This window comes from Aotus nancymaae, unplaced genomic scaffold (genome assembly GCF_030222135.1).
Source record: "Aotus nancymaae isolate 86718 unplaced genomic scaffold, 86718_ANA_hifiasm-v0.15.2.pri h1tg000067l, whole genome shotgun sequence".
In the NCBI taxonomy this organism is placed as follows: Eukaryota; Metazoa; Chordata; class Mammalia; order Primates; family Aotidae; genus Aotus; species Aotus nancymaae.
Genome location: NW_026988482.1, coordinates 885,385 through 906,088, shown reverse-complemented (window position 1 = coordinate 906,088; position 20,704 = coordinate 885,385). Strand labels below are relative to the sequence as shown.

General features: G+C 40.9%; 1 protein-coding gene across 4 annotated transcripts in view; it reads left to right on the top strand.

Moving 5' to 3' along the window:
- The window catches only part of GNB4 (G protein subunit beta 4), a 118,814-nt gene that overhangs the window by 82,790 nt on the left and 15,320 nt on the right, over positions 1-20,704 (top strand). For 3 of the 4 annotated variants that reach the window (XM_012472260.3, XM_012472261.3, XM_021674527.2), the window contains 3 exons: positions 12,402-12,498; positions 17,106-17,144; positions 18,884-18,990. In XM_012472260.3, coding sequence (XP_012327683.1) covers positions 12,402-12,498; positions 17,106-17,144; positions 18,884-18,990 — 243 coding nt within the window. Of the gene's footprint in view, positions 1-12,401; positions 12,499-17,105; positions 17,145-18,883; positions 18,991-20,704 lie in introns of those variants that run through there. The other variant, XM_012472263.2, reaches the window with a different exon arrangement.

Genomic DNA, 20,704 nt, shown 5'->3' with positions numbered 1-20,704 from the left:
AGTACTTTTTAAGTTCGGGGTAATCCTGCCTTTTTTTTTATTTGACACGGGGTCTTACTCTGTTGCCTAGGCTAGACTGCAGCCTCAACCTTCAGGGCTCAAGTGGTTTTCCCACTTTAACCTCCCAAAGCACTGGGATTACAGGCGAACGCCACCACACCTGAGTAATTAAAAAAATTTTTTTGTAGAGATGGAGACTCGCTATATAGCCCAGGCTGGTCTCAAACTCCTAGCCTCAAGTGATCTGCCTACCTCAGCCTCCTAAAGTGCTGAGATTACAGGCACGAGCCACTGTGTCTGGTCTATCCTGCCTTCGTGCCAAGTAATCCTTCGCATGTGTATTACAGATCAACAATCTCTTATCAACATTCTAGAAACACCAAATACTCTGAAAACTACAGGTTTTTTTTCTTTTCATAAATCATTTAGTGGCAAAACCTTACGTGACCTGAACTCATTTGGTGGCACAGTGTGACTCAAACTATAATAACACGAAGCTATTGCTTATTCTGTTTTTCTTTTGTTTGATACCGACTTGCTGTGTTGCCCAATCTGGAGTGCGATCAGAAAGATTATTTAATCCCTCCCCTGTGTTAATCGCACACTCGTGCGATCTTCGGCTCACTGCAACCTCCGCCTCCCAGGTTCAAGTGATTATTATGCCTCAGCCTCCTGAGTAGCTGGGACTGTAGGCTCACACCACCATACCTGGCTGGGTTTTTGTATTTTTAGTAGGGACAGGGTTACACCATGTTAACCGGGCTGGTCTTGAACTCCTGGCCCCAAGTGATCTGCCTGCCTCTGTCTCCCAAAGTGCTGGGGTTATAGGCTCTTAGTCTGTTTTTTCCCTACCTTGGTGAATATGCTTTACATTTTGCTGCAGAAATGTTCTTTCTTGACTATGTGGGTGCTGCTCTGGGGTCTGGTTGTGGTGTTACGCCAATACAATGAACATACTTTTCTAAAACCTGGAAACTTCCAAATTCTGAAGTCTGTCTGGCCCTGGGGTTTAGGGTAATGGATTATGGGCCTGTGTGTGTATGTATTTATATGTTTGTCTTCCCTTTTAAACTGTAAACTCCTTGAGACCTGGGCCTAAGTTCCTGGCACATTCAGTAAATATCTGGTGTGAGAATAAACTCTGCCAGGATATAAGTTAGGTGAAGGGAAATAGACTGGAGGGCAGTGCCTCGTTTGTTTCCTGGAGCACAAACTGCCTTCAGTTCACAAGAGGCTGAATTGTTTTACTTTAGGGGGATTTAAAAATGCTCAGTGTGATGAGTAACTTGGTAGCAAAACAAAAAATGAGATAAAAAAACAACGCTTAGTACTGTGTGCTACAGTTTCAGCATCTGCAACTTCTCTTTTCCTCTCATACCCACTTGTCCCATGCAGCTGTAGGTTTTTGGCTAACTTCCTGAGAAAGAAAGCCATGTGGAGACGTCTGTATATGGAATACTTGGGGTGGGTGGACATGTGTGTTTTAAAATTCCTTGGTTAAAAAAATCATAAAAGCTTTAAATATTGTACCTGATTGATTATGATTTTTAAAAATTATTTTATAAAGTATAAGAAATATAAATTTGTATTGTAAAAAAAGTAGAATATTGGAAAATTTATAACAAATTTAAAAGTATGAATAGACTTTTAGAGAAGCAAAAGTAGTTTATACTTACATTTTTAAAGTACAATTTAAAATAACATTTTTATGGCTTATATGAGCTTTCATGATTAGTATGAAATTTATGGGTAGCTAAGAAATACTTGTATTTTCTTGTACAGATTAAAATGTGCTCATGAACACAGCAGTATAATTGTACAGCCTGCATAATGCCTTGCTTCACTAAAAGTTCTGTGGACATTTTAAGATGTGGAGTGAGAAGGCCATTTGAATTATGCAAGTGTATTTTTTCCATTTTGTTTAACAGATTGGCTTGGATACAATGGCTCATTAGTATCTTGATATTTGTAACTGGTACAGCTAAACTTTTAAAAGATAACTGATATGTTGCTTTCTGCTCAACAGTGCTTTCACTATGTGATAATTACTTAAAATGTGTTAATCAAATATTCATGTAGAAACAGTACTTAGTCAAGCAGTTACAGTAACAAAATAAAAGCACTGTTTATGAAATAATTTACGTTTAATTATTAGTTTCAAATTGCCTTAGTCAGCGATGTTACTGTCACTTTGAAGATTGTGATAAACAGCTCCAATGTGATCTTGAGCAAAAATCACTATTGGTTGAAATTTTTTGACTATGACACTATTCTCTTCTGATTTTTTGTAAAAGAAAGGGATATGCGTGTATCTCATATTCCTCCTTAGCTTTGCTTCCTCCCAAGTGGGAAGTTTCTTAACTAGCTTGATGAAGCTAGAACCCTGGGAAACATAAATCAGTATTTAAATAAATGGAAGAGAAATTCCCGCAAAGGTAAAGAGAAGGAATAACCAAGTACAAGGATAATCAGAGAAGTATGGGTTCATGAAAGCCTTAGGAATAAAGTTTCAGTAAGAAGAGAGGATCATTAGATGGAGCAAAGAGGTCTTAGGATGCCCTTTGAAAAGAGGCTATAAGGCAGATTGGTTAAGAGCCTGGTTTTCAGAGTCATATGCTTGGATTCAAATCTGAACTCTACCTCTAATCTTAAGCAAGTTATTTAACCTGACTAAGCTTCATTTCTTTTTTCTTTATTCCATTTCACTTATTTTATTGTTCCCAGTGGACTTCAGGTACAAGAGTTGGATAAATTGTAAATATACTCATCTTTGATGCATATAGCACTCACTTGTATATATTTATGTTTGCTTGGTTATTTTATTTATTTTTAAGAGATAGGTTCTCATTCTCCTGCACAGGCTGGAGTGCAGTGGTGCAGTCATAGCTTATTGCAGCCTTGAACTCCTGGGCTCAAGCGGTCCTCTTTCCTCGGCCTCCTCTGGAGAATCTAAGACTACAGACATCCACCGCTCCATTGCATCCATTCTCTCTTTTTTTTTTTTTTTTTTTTTTTTTGAGACAGAGCCTCATTGTCACCAGACTGGATTGCAGTGGCACAATCTCGGCTCACGGCAGGCTCCGCCTCCTGAGTTCAAGTGATTCTCCTGCCTCAGTCTCCCGAGTAGCTTGGACTATAGGTATGCACCACCACACCTGTCTAATTTTTGTATTTTTAGTAGATACAAGGTTTCATCATGTTAGCCAGGGTGGTCTCTTGACCTTGTGATCTACCTGCCTTGGCTTCCAAAGTGCTGGGATTACAGGTGGGAGCTACCATGCCTGGCTTTTTTTTTTTTTTTTTTTTAATGAGGCAGAATCTTGCTCTGTTGCCCAGGCTGGAGTGAGTGGTGTGATCTCAGCTCACTACACCCTCTGCAATTTTCATGCCTCAGCTTCCTGAGTATCTGGGATTACAGGTGCATACTACCACATCTGGCTAATTTTTATATTTTTAGTAGAGGTGGGGTTTCACCACATTGGCCAGGCTGGTCTCAAATTCTTGGCCTCAAGTGATCCTCCTACCTCGGCCTCCCAAAGCGCTGGGATTACAAGTGTGAGCCACCGCATCTGGCCCATTGTGTGCATTCTTAAGCAATATATTATTTAGTGGTAGTTGTTTTTGAGCTTTGTAAAAGGGATATGATGCCAGTATTTGTCTTCAGGAATTTGCTTTTTTTCCTCTCTCATCATTATGTTTAAGATTGATCTCTGTTGCGTATTTAACTGCTGTTCATTTGTTTTCACTGTGGAATGTGATTCCTTCTCCTGTCAGTGGGCATTGGTGTTCCAGTTTATTGTATTGTAAGTAGTGCTGTATGAACACTGTTAAATCCTGTGCACATGCACTATAGTTTCCTTAGGGCTTATATACCCAGAAGCAGAATTGAATTGTCAGGTTGAAAGATACACACGTCGTCACCTTTGTTAGATGTTGCCAAATTGCTTCCCCACGAGTTGTCCTGTTGACTATGTCCCATTTCTACAACCTTGCCAACCCCTGGCTGAGATGTGAAATGTTATTAATCTAATAGGTTGAAATTCTATCTTATTTTAATTGGCATTTCTCTGATTCCTGAGGTTGAGTGTCTTTTCATTTGTATGTGGTCGTCTGCAGCTTTTCCTGCTGTGGTTTGCCAGTTCATATCTTTGCACATTTTCCTGTTGGATTGTTAGTCTTCTTAATAATTAATGTGAAGTAATTTTAAAATTCTAGATGCTAGTTCATTATTTGAATTTTAGCTTACAACTGTCTTTTCTGTCTGTGACTGGGTTATTTTGGCTTTATGTTCTTTTGGGGTATCTGTTCTCATCATAGAGTCCTTGTATTTACTCAGCTGAAGCTACTTGCTCTTTTTCACCTTTAGAAACAGGGCTCTTTTTGTTGCCAGGTGTGGATGCAATGGTGTGATTGTAGTTCACTGCTGCGTTAAATTCTTGTGCTCAAGCAGTGCCCCCACTCCGCGTCCTGAGAGGCTGAGACTGGAAGCCTGGACCACCGTGCCCGGCTGGACGCTGCTGGCTGTTAATAGTTGTCCTTTCCTCATCTCCCCAGTTTTCTCATATATAAGGATAATCGTAAAAATGGTCAGCAGTGGATGTGTCTGTATGGTGGGGCTGGAGGGTACAGCTGATCCTTGAACTGTTGGTAAGCCTTTGGGGAGATTCTGCTCCCCTGTGTTGAAAGCTTTTGTTTAAAAAATTAGCATGCGTGGCCGGGTGCAGTGGCTCACGCCTGTAATCCCAGCACTTTGCGAGGCCGAGGCGGGTGGGTCACGAGGTCAAGAGATCGAGACCATCCTGGTCAACATGGTGAAACCCCGTCTCTACTAAAAATACAAAAAATTAGCTGGGCATGGTGGCGCACGCCTGTAATCCCAGCTACTCAGGAGGCTGAGGCAGGAGAATTGCCTGAACCCAGGAAGCGGAGGTTGCAGTGAGCCGAGATCGCGCCATTGCACTCCAGCCTGGGTAACAAGAGCGAAACTCCGTCTCAAAAAAAAAAAAAAAAAAAAAAAAAAAAATTAGCATGCGTGATGCCTTTTTGTCTTCATCTCTGGGCCCATTTATCAGATCTGTGTTATTGGGAGAAGTCTCACTCAGTTTTCTGTTACGCGTATAACTAGTGTAGATGAAAAACTTTCTGCCTATAATCGCTTCCTGTTTTTGTCATTAATTCAGGAAGAGTCTGATCAGTCAGAGAGTATTACTCCCTTCTCAGATTGGGATCTTGATTATTTTAAACTTTAAATAAGGAACATTGAATTAATTGATGCTGCAGTTAGTCTACCAGGCTAAGACCCATTGGAGGATTTCTTCAGTAGCGGGTGACTGTCTTGCCAATTTCTACCCTCCCTCCACTTTCTGTAGTGTTCTTTTACCCACATCACAAAGCTTTAGAAATCCTTTGTCACTTCCCTGATTTCTGTTTCTTATTAAACTGTGGATGTAAAGGAAATGCAGGAGGGCAAGTGGTTAGATGACTTTGTTTTCTACTGGTCAAAATGTGTCCCTAAAGACCTTCACTTCCCTGAATTTACGCACGCTTTAGATAAACAGCTTGAGGGAGCTACTACCAAGTATACCTGATGTAATAGTATTGTTCCCAAGTGTTCCCAAGAATTAAAACTTTTACGGTCATATTATATACACACCTGCCAATACACAGATTGGCCACTTTGGATCCTTGTCTTCACAGTAGAATTTACTAGGACTGGCCGTCTTCGGCTTCGCCTGGGGCATCCCTGGCCTCTTTTACCCTAGTCAGCCTCCAGGCTTTTCTGAGAGTAGTTTATAATCTATTGGTCTGTGCTAGATTAATGCTTTATTGGTATCATCAGGAATCCAACAGTTGGCTGAGAAGAAAAGATCACCAAAAAACCTGTGTGATCGGAATGTTCTCTCTCCCAAGTGACAAAATGAATCATTTGTGCTTTTTTTTAAGAGTGAAAAGTTAGTTCCTCTTTTTAGCAGCGAAAAGGAAAGGGGAAAAAAGGGCAGCTTTGACATTTCTTTTCAGACATCCAAAGAAAGGTTGCGGTTGTCTGGCACAGGCATCACAAGGGTTCTGATTTTGCAGCTTAGCAACGTTCTCAGACAGCCCCTGCCTTAAAGCTACGCTTCCTTTCCCTCGTGCCTGCTCAAACATAGCTGGAGCCTGCTGGACATGTGTGAGGTTTGAGAACTCAAGAATGTCATGTGAGGAAGTGGGATCATGTGTGGCAGCTCTCTGTAAAAGTTCTTGATGAAGGGAAGAAAAAGGACTCTTAAGTGCAATGTGGAGTCAAGGAATTTTTTCTTTTCTTTCTTTTTAGGGGAGAGACTTGGGCACGTTTAACTGCTGATGGAAGACCCAATTGAAAGTGAAAGGTTCCCCACAGATTGTTTGCTGGATGGGAGTGAGAGAGTATGACTTTATAGTGGACAAATGAAGCTGTTAACTAAACACACTGAGGAATCTTAGCTTCACTGATAGTGGCACAAAGAAACATGAAGTTCATCCTGATGTACTGTAGTATGACGTCCACAGCATCACCTGGAAGGATCCGTGCCAAATATATTCAACCTGAATATAATCTAGCTGGTAGAACTAACTGCCTTCCAGTTTTACAAGCAGTCAGTTTAGAAAATAAACAAGTTAAAACAGTACCATAAGAAGTAAACAGAATGGGGTACACGACAAGTGATTTAGTCGTTTTTTTTTTTTTTTTTTTTTTTTTTTTTTGAGACAGAGTCTCACTGTTCACCCAGGCTCAATCTCAGCTCACTGCAACCTCTGCCTCCCGGGTTCAAGTGAGTCTTCTGCCTCAGTTTCCCGAGCAGCTGGTATTACAGGTGCATACCACCACGCCTGGCTAACTTTTTGTATTTTTAGTAGAGATGGAGTTTTGCCACATTCTTGGCCTCAAGTGATCTGCCCACCTCTGCCTCTCAAAGTGCTGGAATTACAGGTGCCACCCACTGCACTCAGCCAATGATTTAGTCTCTCTAGTTATTCAATGTTAGAAAGTGCAAAAGAGCAGGTAGGAGATGGATACTTCTAGATGGTGGGACAAGAGACGTAACTAAATGTATCATATAGTTCTGAATTTGATCTGGATTTGCACAAATCAGGTGTAAAAAGACATCGGTGGAATAGTTGTGGGAGATTTGAAAATCTGCTGGGTTTTAGATATTAAATAATTTCTGTTAATTTTGGTAGTAATGATAATGGTATTGTGGTTTGGTAGATATTTTTAGAGATGTATACGGAAGTATTTAGGGCTAAAATGTCTTGATGTCTGTAATTGACTTTAAAATACTTCGACAAAAACAAGATAAAGCAAATATAGCAAAAAAAGTTAATATTTTATTAAACCTACATGAATATTGGGGATACTAATAGTAATTTTTCTTCTCTGTGTTAGAACATGTACCCCAGAACTTAAAATATAATAAAAAAATAAAATAAAATTTTTATTAATAAAAAGACTAGGGCCGGGCACGGTGGCTCAGGCCTGTAATCCCAGCACTTTGGGAGGCCGAGGCAGGTGGATCACGAGGTCAAGAGATCGAGACCATCCTGGCCAACATGGTGAAACCCCGTCTCTACTAAAAATACAAAAATTAGCCGGGTGTGGTGGCACATGCCTGTGGTCCCAGCTACTTGGGAGGCTGAGGTGGGAGAATCGCTTGAACCCAGGAGGCGGAGTTTGCAGTGAGCCGAGATTGCACCATTGCACTTCAGCCTGACGACAGAGCAAGACATTCCATCTCAAAAAAAAAAAAAAAAAGACTAAAATGAGAAAAATATAAGAGATTGAATATACTGTAAGTAAAAGATTACTTACAAGGTGAGAGTTTAAATAGCTGGTGTAGGGGCTGGGCGTGGTGGCTCATGCCTATAATTTTAGCACTTTGGGAGGCCAAAATAGGAGGACCACTTGAGGCCAGGAGTTCAAGACCAGCCTGGGCAATGTAGCAAGACCCCATTTCTTAAAAAAACAAAAAAAACTAGCCAGGCATGATGATGCATGCCTGTAGTCCCAGCTACTGGGGGAGGCTGAGGTGGGAGAATTGGGTGAACTCAGGAGTTTGAGGTTACAGTGAACTATGATTTTTCCACTGCACTCCAGCCTGGTTGACAGAGTGATACTCTGTCTCTGAATGAATAAATGAATGAATCACCAGTAGAGGAATTGGCCCAAACAGGAGAGAAGTCAGCTACTGTATTATAATAGAAAGGAAGGGTCAGGCACAGTGACTTACGCCTGTAATCCAGCACGTTGGAAAGCTGAGGTGGGAGGATTGCTTGAGCCCAGGAGTTTAAAACAAGCCTGGGCAACATGGCAAGACCCTGTCTCTGCCAAAAAAAGAAAATTAGCTGGGCATGGTGGTGCGCACCTGTGGGCCTAGCTACTTGGGAGGCTGAGGCTGGAGGACTGCTTGAGCCTGGGAGGTCAAGGCTGCAGTTCACCACCATTGCACTCCAGCTTGGGCAGCAGAGTGAGACTTAACACACACACACACGCACACACACACACACTCTCTCTCTCTCCCCCCTCCCCCCTCCCTCCCTGCCCCCCTCCCTTCCCCTCTCTCTCCCTCTCCCTCTCCCCTCTTCCCTCCCTCTCCCCCGCCCACACACAGAAGGAAGATGGGGAATCTGATGAGTCAGTTATGTATGTATAGCTTTCCATATCTAGTAGTAGAAAATTGAGAGTTTGTGTCTGATGGCTTCTACTTCATGATATGGATGGTAAGGTCATCTGCTGCAAGAGGGGTTGTTGAGAAGGTCAAAATCTTGAAAAGATTGCAAAGGAGTTTAACTATTTGATACCAAGAGCGGAAGCAGTGCATACGAGGCTGTGTAGGGTTGCCAGCTAGTTTCGAGGGCCTAGTTGAGATTGGTGATGTGAATTTGTACTAGAACTGATAATGCACCATTGTTTGACTTTCTGAATCCATGTTTGGCCATGTGTTGGCTGAAAGAAAGTAGGTATCTTATTTAATCCAGGATTTTGCCTTTGCTGTTGAATATGACAAGGTGGAAGGGCAGGCATGCTAGGGTCCTGTGAAAAAGCTTGAAGTGTTGGACCTAGAATGCCTGATGAAGTACTGGATGAAGCCTGGATGAGAAGGGATGAGCCACAGTCTCACTGTTTTCCACATTGGACCCCTCATCTTTTTTCTTATGAACCACGTGTCAATGACTGCAAAGGGCCTGGGATCTTTACCTACTTACAAGCTAATAGATGAATGTGTTACTGTTTCGTGAGACTCCATGGTTGGAGACAAAATATTTGATTACTCACAGCGAGTAGCATGGTGTGACGCTGCCGTGTTGATTCCCCGTGTTCCAGCGCCCACAGGGTGACACAGGTGGGCCCAGATGGATGCTGCACAGGCGCTGGATTTGCATCAGAGCCTACAGACACTGAGCTTGGCGCTTTTGCCACTTTTACAGTAAATAGAAGCCATTCTGCTCTTTGTTCCATGAGGAGACGTTGTCTTACTCCTTGAGGTTGCACGTTGCAAAACAACCCTGAGAGATGGCCCAAGTAACAGCCGCTAGGGACTTGTATTCTTGGCATTCCCAGCCAGAATGTGCAGGAAGGCACAGGGTCTGTGACCGATGGCCTCTCCCAGTAGTGCCCCGTCCACGGGGTGGTGGTGGTGGTTGAGGGAACTGCTTTTTCTTTGTTTCTGTTTCTATTCATGGCACCTCCATCCTTAGGGGCACTCAGCCTGAAGTTCTCACTGATTTGGTATGGATCATAGTCTATCCAAGTAACTTATTACAGATAGCTCCTGCTTCAGAAGGTCACTTGTATGTGTGTGTGGCTTTGGGGGTGGGACAGCAGTAGGGTGGGTAACAGGTAATTTTGAATGTGTTTAAAAGTTCTCAGACCCAGGCTGGGCTCAGTGACTCATGCTTGTGGTCCTAGTGCTTTGGGAGGCTGGGGTGGGAGGGTCGCTTGAACCCAGGAGTTCAGGGCCAGCCTGGGCAATGTAGCTAGAACCACATCTCTACAAATAACAACATCAATAATAAATGCAAATTTAAAAATGGTTTCAAGGCCCTCTAGGGTCTCTTGATAGTTCTTTCTAGTATGTTAGCAACTTAGTAGGAGAGATGTAAACTAGTTCTGCTTACCCATAATTTTTTGGGATCCAAAAAATAAAGAGGTATCAAAACCAATCAGGGTTTCTAGGACTTTTGGGCCAGGGATATCTCAAGAATGGTCAGCAAGGGAAGCGAAGGTTGTGACTTTAAAGAGCCCACATGCTGCTTATCTTCAGTTCGGCAGGATGATATTCCAGACCGCTATAATCTATCCAGTCTGGCCCTCTCTGAGAAGCATACTAAATTGTTAAACAATGAGGGAATGGTTAAGACTCATAAATAAAAGGTAGAAAATCTGGATAAACAGAAATATACCACAATATTACATTGGAAATGGAATATTAGAATGATTTTAGTTCTTCTCAAACTGTTTTATACCTTAATGCCATTCCAGTCAATCCCGATAAATTTATTTTTTAATTGGACAAAAATACAAAGTGAATTCTGAAAGGATAAACAGATACTGTTTTTTTTTGTCTGAATATAATAAACAGATATTTGTACCATAGTTGATGTGATGATTATAAGATACACTCCAAAACCAAATTCTTGCTCATGAGGGGAATCAGTCTTTTATAGGAATTTGGACTTGGGACAGTCATTTTGGGCTATAATCTTGACCTGAAGAGATAGAAGCTTGGGTATTGTACTTAGGGGAGCAGAGAAAGTTACTCTGTAGAAAGAACAAAACCAAGGAAGACATGAAGAGAAAAGAGGACAGGTAGAGAAGGAAGACTCCTAGTTTCTAGCCTCTATTATCTTTTTGAGGTAGTAATAGTCCTGTCTTTTAGTTCTATGATTCATCCTAAATCCTTAGAATGAATATTCCTTTGTTAAGCTATTTCAGGTTGCTTTATTTAGTGGAGACTAAAGTATCTTAAGTGATGGGGATACAACAAAGAATAAAGCAGAGACCCTACCTCAAGGAACTTCACATCTTTTTTTTGTTTGTTTTGTTTCGAGACAGAGACTTGCTCTGTCATCCAGGCTGGAGTGCAGTGGCGTGATCTCAGTTCATAGCAACCTCCACCTCCCAGGTTCAAGCAATTCTTGTACCTCAGCTTCTTGAGTAACTGGGATTACAGTCATGTGCCACCACACCTGGTAATTTTCATATTTCTGGTGGAGATGAGGTTTTGCCATGTTGGCCAGGCTGGTCTTGAACTCCTGGCCTCAAGTGATTCACTCACCTTGGCCTCCCAAAGTGATGGGATTATAGGCGTGAACTACGCCCGGCCCTTCACATCTTATTAGAAGGAAATTGACCACAAATAAGTAAATACATGCCAGATGGCGTTGAGTGTTATAGTGAAAAAAAGATAGGGTAAGAGGAGCATGTGTGGGTGCATTCGTGCTGTCAGTAAAGATCCCACTGAGAAGATAACATTTGAGCAGATGTAAGGGAGCAAGTGATTAAAATACCAGGGACAAGAGCTGTCCAAGCAGAGGCAGGAGCAAACGCAAAGACACTGAGACTGGGCCTGCCTAGTGTGTTCAAGGAACATCAGAGAAGCCTTTGAACAGCTGGAAAAGTGTGAGAGTGATAGAAGTAGTCAGAGGGGTGTGTGTGTAATGATACAGGGCTCTGTGGGTCACAGTAAGTTTAGTGGAATGGAAAACCACTGGAACATTTAAAGTGACTTGTATTTTAAAAGGGTGTCTAGTTGCTGTAATTAGACCAGAGAGTGGTCAAGGGCAGTAGAAAGGGGACTGGGTGAGAGATAATGGTGGTTTGGACCTAGACAGTAGAAGTGGAGGTAATCAGAATTAGAACCTGGATAATTTTTTAAGGAATAACTGACATGATTTGCTAATAGATTAGATGGGGAGGATATTAAACAGAGAAGGATTGCTCCCAGATTTTTAGCTTAAACAATTGTAAGTAAGGATGGACGTGCCGTTTCCTGAGATGGGGAAGGCTTGCGGGTGTGGTGGTGTTCAGTTTTGAAGTATTGTATGAGGTGCCGATCCAGACATCCCAGTGGAGAAGTGTCTTGGTGCCCTCTGAACTATTGTAAAATATTTCTCACTGGACTCCATTTTGGTACTAATTCCCCATAATTCAGTCTTGAATACTACAACTTGGAATTTCTCCTCCATCCTCTGATCATGTTCTTGTGTAAGATCTTCAGTAAATAACCTCAATCTATATTTACTAAGCATCTTTAAGTTGTAGTGATAATTGACCACCTCAGTTGAATTTCAGAAGGACCAAAAAGCAGTTATATGTCAGTATCTTACAACTAGATTAAGATGTGAATAGAGAACTGAATCTTCCTTTCTCTACTTTTTAACAGCTGTTTTCACTCATTAACTCCTGAGGTACAGATTGAAAAGATGAGCGAGCTGGAACAGTTGAGGCAAGAGGCAGAACAACTGCGGAATCAGATTCAGGTAAAACGTTTTCATTTCAGAATTTTAACGCTTACTCAGTACCAGGAATGTACAGAATTTGCCTATTAGTTTATCAGTCTATATTAAATAATTTCTAGGGCTAGAAATGGTCTATTTTTTTCCTCTCATGTGAAGTAAGAACTAAGGTCTATTTGTGTTTAGCATATCTCGAAAGAACTCTTCAAAAACCGTTGCTAACAAGTACCTGCGTAGAAGAGTGGCCTGTATGGAAGACAGACGTAATTCTCTTTCTATTTACACGCCTAGAATCATAGATTTTTGGTGCAAAACAATAATGTAGATACCATCACAATGTAATACACTAGGAAAATACTAATCTGTACATTCAATTGAAGAAAATCATTAATCCCAGCACTTTGGGAGGCTGAGGCAGGGGGATCACCTTAGGTCAGGAGTTCGAGACCAGCCTGGCCAACCTGGTGAAATTCTGTCTCTACTAAAAATTCAAAAATTAACTGGGCATGTGGTGTGCACCTGTAATCCTAGCTACTCAGGAGGCTGAGGCGAAAGAATGGCTTGAATCTGGGAGGCGGAGGTTGCAGTGAGCTGAGCTCGTGCCACTGCACTCCAGCTTGGGTGACAGAGTGAGACTCTGTCTCAAAGCAAAACAAAAAAAAGTAAAACTATTAGTGGCAGAATCAAAACATGTCTGACACCTTTTACTCTTGGAATCAAAACAGTAAGGAGGATAAGAAACAACTACAGACTCCAGCTTTAACAAAATGAAGAGACTCTAAAGCCTCAAAGCATAATAGGCTAGGGAGGGGTTGCCAAATGCAGTGAAGCAGCACATGGGGAGGCTCTGAGAGGAGGCGTCTGCGTGGGGAGCACTGTCTCGGAGACAGCACCGTGGTCCCTTCTCTGGAACAATGGGAACAGATGCCTCCTTGGACTTGGTTAGCACTGAGAAATATCAAGGAAGGCTGAGCTAAAAATGAAAGGATACAGACGTGCCATCTTGTAGGCAGCCTGCTGATAAGCAGGGTGGAGGAAAGGGGCTTTGAGTTGTGAGTAGCCTGGCAGCTGCCTACTGCTTTTCCCAGAGAAAAGTAAAAGCCAAGACAACGTACAGGGGTAAGCAGGGAGAATCTCTAACTTGGAGCACAGCTGTGGTCCTTCCCGGTTTGAACCTCTCGCAATAGCTGTTTCTGAAGAATTCGTCTAATTTAAAAGTGAAGAGTACAAGAGTTTGAGACCATCCTGATCAATATGGTGAAACCCCGTCTCTACTAAAAAATACAAAAATTAGCTGGGCCTGGTGGTGTGTGTCTGTAGTCCCAGCTACTCGGGAGGCTGAAGCAGGAGAATTACTTGAACCCGGGAGGCAGAGGTTGCAGTGAGCTGACATCACGCCACTGCACTCCAGTCTGGCGCCTGGCGACAGAGCAAGATTCTGTCTCAAAAAAATAAATAAAATAAAAAAGTGAAGAGTAGGCCAGGTCCAGTGGCTTGTACGTGTAATCCCCGAACTACTCAGGAGGCTGAGGTGGGAGGATTGCTTGAGTCCGGGAGTTCGAGGCTGCCGTGAACCATGATCACACCACTGTACTCTAACCATATGAAAGAACAAGACCCTGTCTCAAAAAAAAAAAAAGAAAAGAAAAAATCTATACAAAGATGATACAAGAAAAGAGAAGAAAGGATTAGGAAAAACCAGGATGGTTGAAGAACATTCACCAGAAAAGTGTTGATTCTGAGTGAAGTCATAACCAGACAGACTTATTGCCAGAAATTTAAGGAAGTTAATTATTTATATGTGAATAAGAATTCTGAGTTGAAATCTTAGGAATCTGAACAAAGCTTTCAAAACAAAGGAGAGACTGATTTTGAATGGGATGATTGCAGAAGGCTTTGCAGGCTCACCTCTGAATTCGATGTTACTGCATCCGCTCAATGGAATTTCTGTTCTCCCTACTTTGTGTCACTTAGTCCAGATGCTGAGGAGGAGCCGGTGACTGGCCAACCATGTGGCCATATGTCCATCTCATTTAATCCTCACGCCGACTCTGTGAAGTCGATGGTGTTACTTCATTTTATAGTTCAGGAAGCTGAGGCTCAGTGAGATTAAATAAGTTGCCCAGGTAACAGATCTAGGATTCAGACCAGGTGTGTTCTGCTGTAGCGTAAGGCCGGTTCTCCTAACCTTCGTTACTAATGTCCTTTCCTGTGACCTGTGCTGTAGCCATACTAGGCTGGTTCCCTGAACACACATTGCTCTTTCTTATCTGTTACCTTTTATCAAATTGTTCCCTCGGCCTGGAATTATACTACCTCTGGTCCAGTTTTGCCCTTTCGAAATCCTATCCATTGAGTCCTAATCCTCCAAGAGGCCTTCACTGGGATTTACCCTTTTTTTTTTATTGGAAGGCAGCAAGCCATGGTCAAACAGCCATGGATTCCACCTTTTCATTAATTTGGACAAGGTTCTTAACTCCACTGCTCATCAGTATCTTTGCTGTGGAGCAGGAGAACCGGTACTCCACTTTATGTGTTTCTGCAAAGAATTAAGTGCAATAGCAGTAGAGGACTTAGTCTGGTGTTTTTCACTCATTCAGCATGTTGGACGTCGGTTACACAGCTGGCCACGCCTGCCTTGTTTTGTTGTTCCTTGTGCGCATTTGCCCCTACTGTGTGCACCTACGTGGAGAATTCTGTGTCTTAACCTCCCTGTCTCACTAGCATCCCAAGCACAATGTAATGGGCACAGGGGCTCCCATGATTGCAAGTAACCACACGTATGTGAAATGCTGTGTACTTTTCTTGTCAGTTTAATTGTCACACCGTATTTAAGAACCTTTCCTTTCTTCCCCCTCCGATCCAGAAATATAATCTAACTATATTTTTACCTAACTGCAGTGTAAATACATGGTATGATAGAAATGTAGGCTATTTATTGTAATAGATGATTTGTTTTAAATTTTAAAAAATGCAAATAATTGTGCTTCTAAAAGTATATATCATCCTTCTTTTGCAAAAGATCTTATCAGATTTTGTGTTTCTTGTGGTGCTGGACAGTTTGGAATTCAGGCTTTAATGTAATATTTAGTTTCTTTTTTAAAATTTTTTATATTTTTTGCCAGATCTTACAGTGAGAATATTTGTTTGTTTTTAATAGAGACAGGGTCTCACTGTTTTACCCACGCTGCTCTCAAACTCCTGGGCTCAAGCAGTCCTTTCCCCTTGGCCTCCCAAGTGCTGGGATTACAGGTGTGAGCCATCATGCTTGGCCTTATGTTTTGTTTTATAATGGATAATAACGTTCATAAGAGAGAGTTCTCGGTGTAAGTAGAATCTTTGCATGATGTAATTTTGCAAGTAACTGCTGCTAACATGTTTGTAGAATTATTGTATACCAACATATTTAAATTTTTGTTACCAATTTTTACTATAGTTCAACAGTTTTCATTTGCAGTTTTTAAATTGTGTTACTAATAGCTCAATGAGGGCAGAGATTTTTGATGCCTATTGGAGCCTAGAATAGTGCCTCACACATAGAGTTCAACAAATTTTTTTTAAACAACTGACTAAATTAAAAAGGAAAGAGAGCCTAAACAATGATAGTTCATTTTAATAAAGCTTGAAATAAACCTTTTTTAAGAATTTGGTCTTCAACTCTACCATTTTGGAACGTGTTTCAGGCCCATCAGTGTCATTTCTGGAAACTCTTTTCATTATAGGAAAGTGGGCTATGTTATTCCTTACAGATGATGTCTTTAAACCCACAGTTTGGCTAAGAATGAAAGAATCAAATCATATATTTTGTGCAACTACTTGTGAACACCCTTACATAGAAATATTCCAAGTGGCTATAAAAAGGTCGAAAGGGCAGCCAGAAGGATCCTGTCTGCCATCCAGTGTGTGCTGTAAGCTGAAGCAGGCAGGAACACACTGTCCATTTGGGCCATTTTCTTAAACAAACATTGTGTGCCTTCTCCTTGCTCAGGAGTATGCAAGTACTTAAACACTGTATAGAGAAAACAAGGTTGAAGAGGATACTGCTGCAGCCTTTGTGGAAGAAAGTTCGCCTAGCAGGAAGGATTTAATCACACTTCTTAGTTTTCTATGTATATAAATCCTCTAAATTTGTTTTTAACTAATAAATTTGAAAAAAAGTTGGTAAGTTTGGTTTAAAATTTTTTTGTTTATTAAATGTGTTTTTTGCAGTCTTTAATTTTTTGTTAATTTCTGTTTCACTGTCTTCCTTTTGATAATCCTCTTCAGTTTGTATAAAAATTTGAGGTCTCAAATTATTATTGACATCTCTCAAATTTTGTTGAGAAGAGACAAATCCATAGAGAAAGAAAGTAAATTAGTGATTGTTAAGGGCTATGGGAGAAAAAGGAATTGGGAGATACGGGGTTTCTTTTTTGGGTGATGGTTCTACAACATTGTGATACTAAAACCCACTAGATTTTATACCTTAAAATGGTTCAATTTAGGTTATGTGATTTTTGTATCAATTTTAAAAATTTAGATTATGTGGTACAGTGAAAAGTAAATCTGCAGATCTACATTTTCAATAACAGTATCACTTTAGTTATTCCACAGGTTTCTAAATGCATTATAATCATCTTTCTCTACTTCAGGATGCTCGGAAAGCATGTAATGATGCCACGCTTGTTCAGGTAAATTGTTTCTCTTGATTTCATTTTGGTAACTCACGTGAAATAATTTGACACTGAGGCAAATGACATTCAGATTCTCGTATTAGTACTTAATTGAAAAAAGTTAAATGAAATTTCTGTATAAAAGCACTTTGTAATTTGTCAAATGCTATACAGTGAGAGTACTTGTTTTTTTTTGAGATGGAGTCTCGCTCTGTAGCCCAGGTTGGAGTGAAGTGGCGTGATCTCGGCTCACTGCAACCTCCGCCTTCTGGGTTCAGGGGATTCTCCTGCCTCAGCCTCTTGAGTAGCTGGGATTCTGTAGTCCGTGCCACCACACCCAACTAGTTTTTGTATTGTTAGTAGAGACAGGATTTCACCATGTTGACCAGGATGGTCTCGATCCCTTGACCTCATGATCCGCCCACCTTGGCCTCCCAAAGTACTGGGATTATAGGCATGAGCCACTGCGCCCAGCGCTTTTTAAAATATGTTGTTAAAATAGATGTCTATGGAAAAGTAAATGCTATAAAAATACAGATTCAAGGCCGAGCACAGAGGCTCACACCTGTAATCCCAGTACTTTGGGAGGCCGAGGTGGGAGGATCACCTGAGGTCAGGAGCTTGAGGCCAACCTGACCAACCTGGTAAAACCCTGTCTCTACTAAAAAAAAAAAAATACAAAAATTAGTTGGGCATGGTGATGTGCGCCTGTAATCCCAGCTTCTCGATAGGCTGAGGCAGAAGAATCACTTGAACCTGGGAGGCAAAGGTTGCAGTGAGCCAAGATCACACCACTGCACTCCGGCCTAGAAGACAGAGCGAGACTCTGTCTCAAAAAAAAAAAGAAATATATATATATATATATATGTATTTAGGTATGTATGTATATATAGATTCATATAGTTTATGTTCTTTTTAAGTAGTTTCTGATTCTTTTTGGTATATCCTGATTGGTTTTTTTCTTATGAAAACTCTTAGGTTGGGAATGATAGTAAGAGGAGTTAAGAAAACTGACATTTAAAATAACTCTTGGGAAGGCTTCCTGTTTAATTAATATTGATCATTTATATTAAGGAAATAATTTACGTGCTCTACAAATATAAAATTGGCTTTCTCACAGACAGTTAAAATTACCAATGTTTGCTGCGATCATTTGCTACTAGATTTTTATTTGTGGCTGGTTTTTTACTAAAGCATAGAGGTCTATCTGTTTTTAGATAATAGTCTGAAGAAGGCATTCTTATTTATAATAGCACATAGGATTATTTTAAACTAATCATAATTTTTTTTTTCTTTTTTTTGACACGGAGTTTTGCTCTTGTTACCCAGGCTGGAGTGCAATGGCGTGATCTCGGCTCACCGCAACCTCCGCCTCCTGGGTTCAGGCAATTCTCCTGCCTCAGCCTCCTGAGTAGCTGGGATTACAGGCACGCGCCACCATGCCCAGCTAATTGTTTGTGTCTTTAGAAGAGACGAGGTTTCACCATGTTGACCAGGATGGTCTCGGTCTCTTGACCTCGTGATCTGCCTGCCTCGGCCTCGCAGAGTGCTGGGATTACAGGCGTGAGCCACCGCGCCCGGCCCCACTAATCATAATTTTTTATGAACATTTGATCCCATAACAGTTCTATGAAATACCTTCAATTACTATAAATTTACTTTTATGTCTGTTGTTTTGCCTCCTCACTGTTTCTAGTTCAGGTTATCTCATGAACTATGACTAAGGTAAAGAATAACATTTTTGTTGCTTTCAAAAGATTACATCAAATATGGATTCCGTGGGTCGAATACAAATGCGAACAAGACGTACACTGAGGGGCCACCTGGCTAAAATCTATGCTATGCATTGGGGATACGATTCCAGGTTTGTACCTGTCATTTTTAAACTGTCACAGAATTATTTTCATTAAGAATCATAATTTGCATTTTCTTTGTTTAAAAACAAACTATATTCATGAAGCGTTTGTAGAAACTGTGTCTCAAATGAACATGCTGCTTTCACTAAGAATATTCATTGACTCTTTAAGAGATTCCAGGACAACTGTTTAGAAGAGGATTTCTTTTCTTTGCAGTAGGACATTGCACACATTGTTTTTTAAATATGCCCAAAGCATTCTTACTGTATATTAACCTTGAAATTTCAGTTAATAAGCAAGTATTTATTGAACATCTTCTATGTGCAAGTTACTGGATATTGCTATAATTATTACATAAATTCACAAATACTGGAAATCATATGAAACAAAGATATTTTTATTGAATACATCCTTTACCCTCTTGACTCCATCACAGCAAGGTGTGTGCTCGAATGTGCAGGTTGACTGTCTGCAGGTGCACAGGCACACGCACGGCTGCCACCTGGCCTGCAGTTAGATTGGTCATCGCTGCCATCCACTACGTGAATAAGGTTACGGTGCAGCCTGTGCTTTTTCCATTGTCTGGCAGTAGCCGGTGTATCTGCTGCCACAGTGGGTTACTTGTTCCTTTGATTTGGTTAATCTTAATGGGAAATGTCTAAACCAAGAAACTTCTATTTTTTAATAGAAGTTGCTACGCCAGCTCTCTCCTGTTTATTTTTTATTTTTAAAAGAAAAAATCCAGATGAGGATAAAAAATAAAAGAAGTTACACATTTATTCTCTTATCCCAAGAGCCACTAAAATTGTAAAGTAGAAGAAGCCTCAGTTGTTGCTCTAATTGGGATACTTGACCACAATCATATAGAAAATGTGTGTCTTAGGAAGGCGTACATAAAATTATATAATTGACAACTGACATAAAGCTAGGCCAATTGTCTTATTCTTTTTTTTTGTTTTGTTTTTTTTGAGACAGAGTTTCACTCTTGTTGCCCAGGCTGGAGTGCCATGGCTTGATCTTGGCTCACCGCAACCTCTGCCTCTCAGGTTCAAGTGATTCTTCTGCCTCAGCCTCCCAAGTAGCTGGGAGAACAGGCGTCCAGAATCACACCTGGCTAATTTTTGTGTTTTTAGTAGAGAGGGGACTCACCATGTTAGCCAGGCTGGTCTTGAACTCCTGACCTCAGGTGATCCAACCGCCTCGGCCTCCCAAAGTGCTGGGATTACAGCTGTGAGCCACCGCGCCCAGCCAAATGTCTTAATTCTTTTCCTTAAAGAAGTTTAATATAAAAATAATTTATCTATTGATAAAGTAAACTTTTAACTTAAAATATAACTTGAAAACAATGTTAATGGTTCTTGCTTTCCTTAAACGTTTTCTCAAGACTATTAATCTTTATAGAAAAATGAAACTATCACCCAGGAATCTATGTTACGTAGTCTTCCCGCCCATCCTTGTGATCAGTTCATTACTTTAGGTTCTCCTCAACTCTTATGCTGATGATGCCGACTGATTTTTAAAGAATTTTCTTTAGATTCCATCCTACACCGCACTGTCAGATAGATCTTCCCTTTTGTAAAACCTTGTAATGACTGCTACCCAAAAACCTGATAGTGTTATTTACCTATAGGGAAAGGAACTGGGTGGCTGGGGATAGGCCCAGGAAGGTGCTGTTAAAATTCTTTTCTGTATATCCTTTTTTATTTTTTGAATTTTATACCA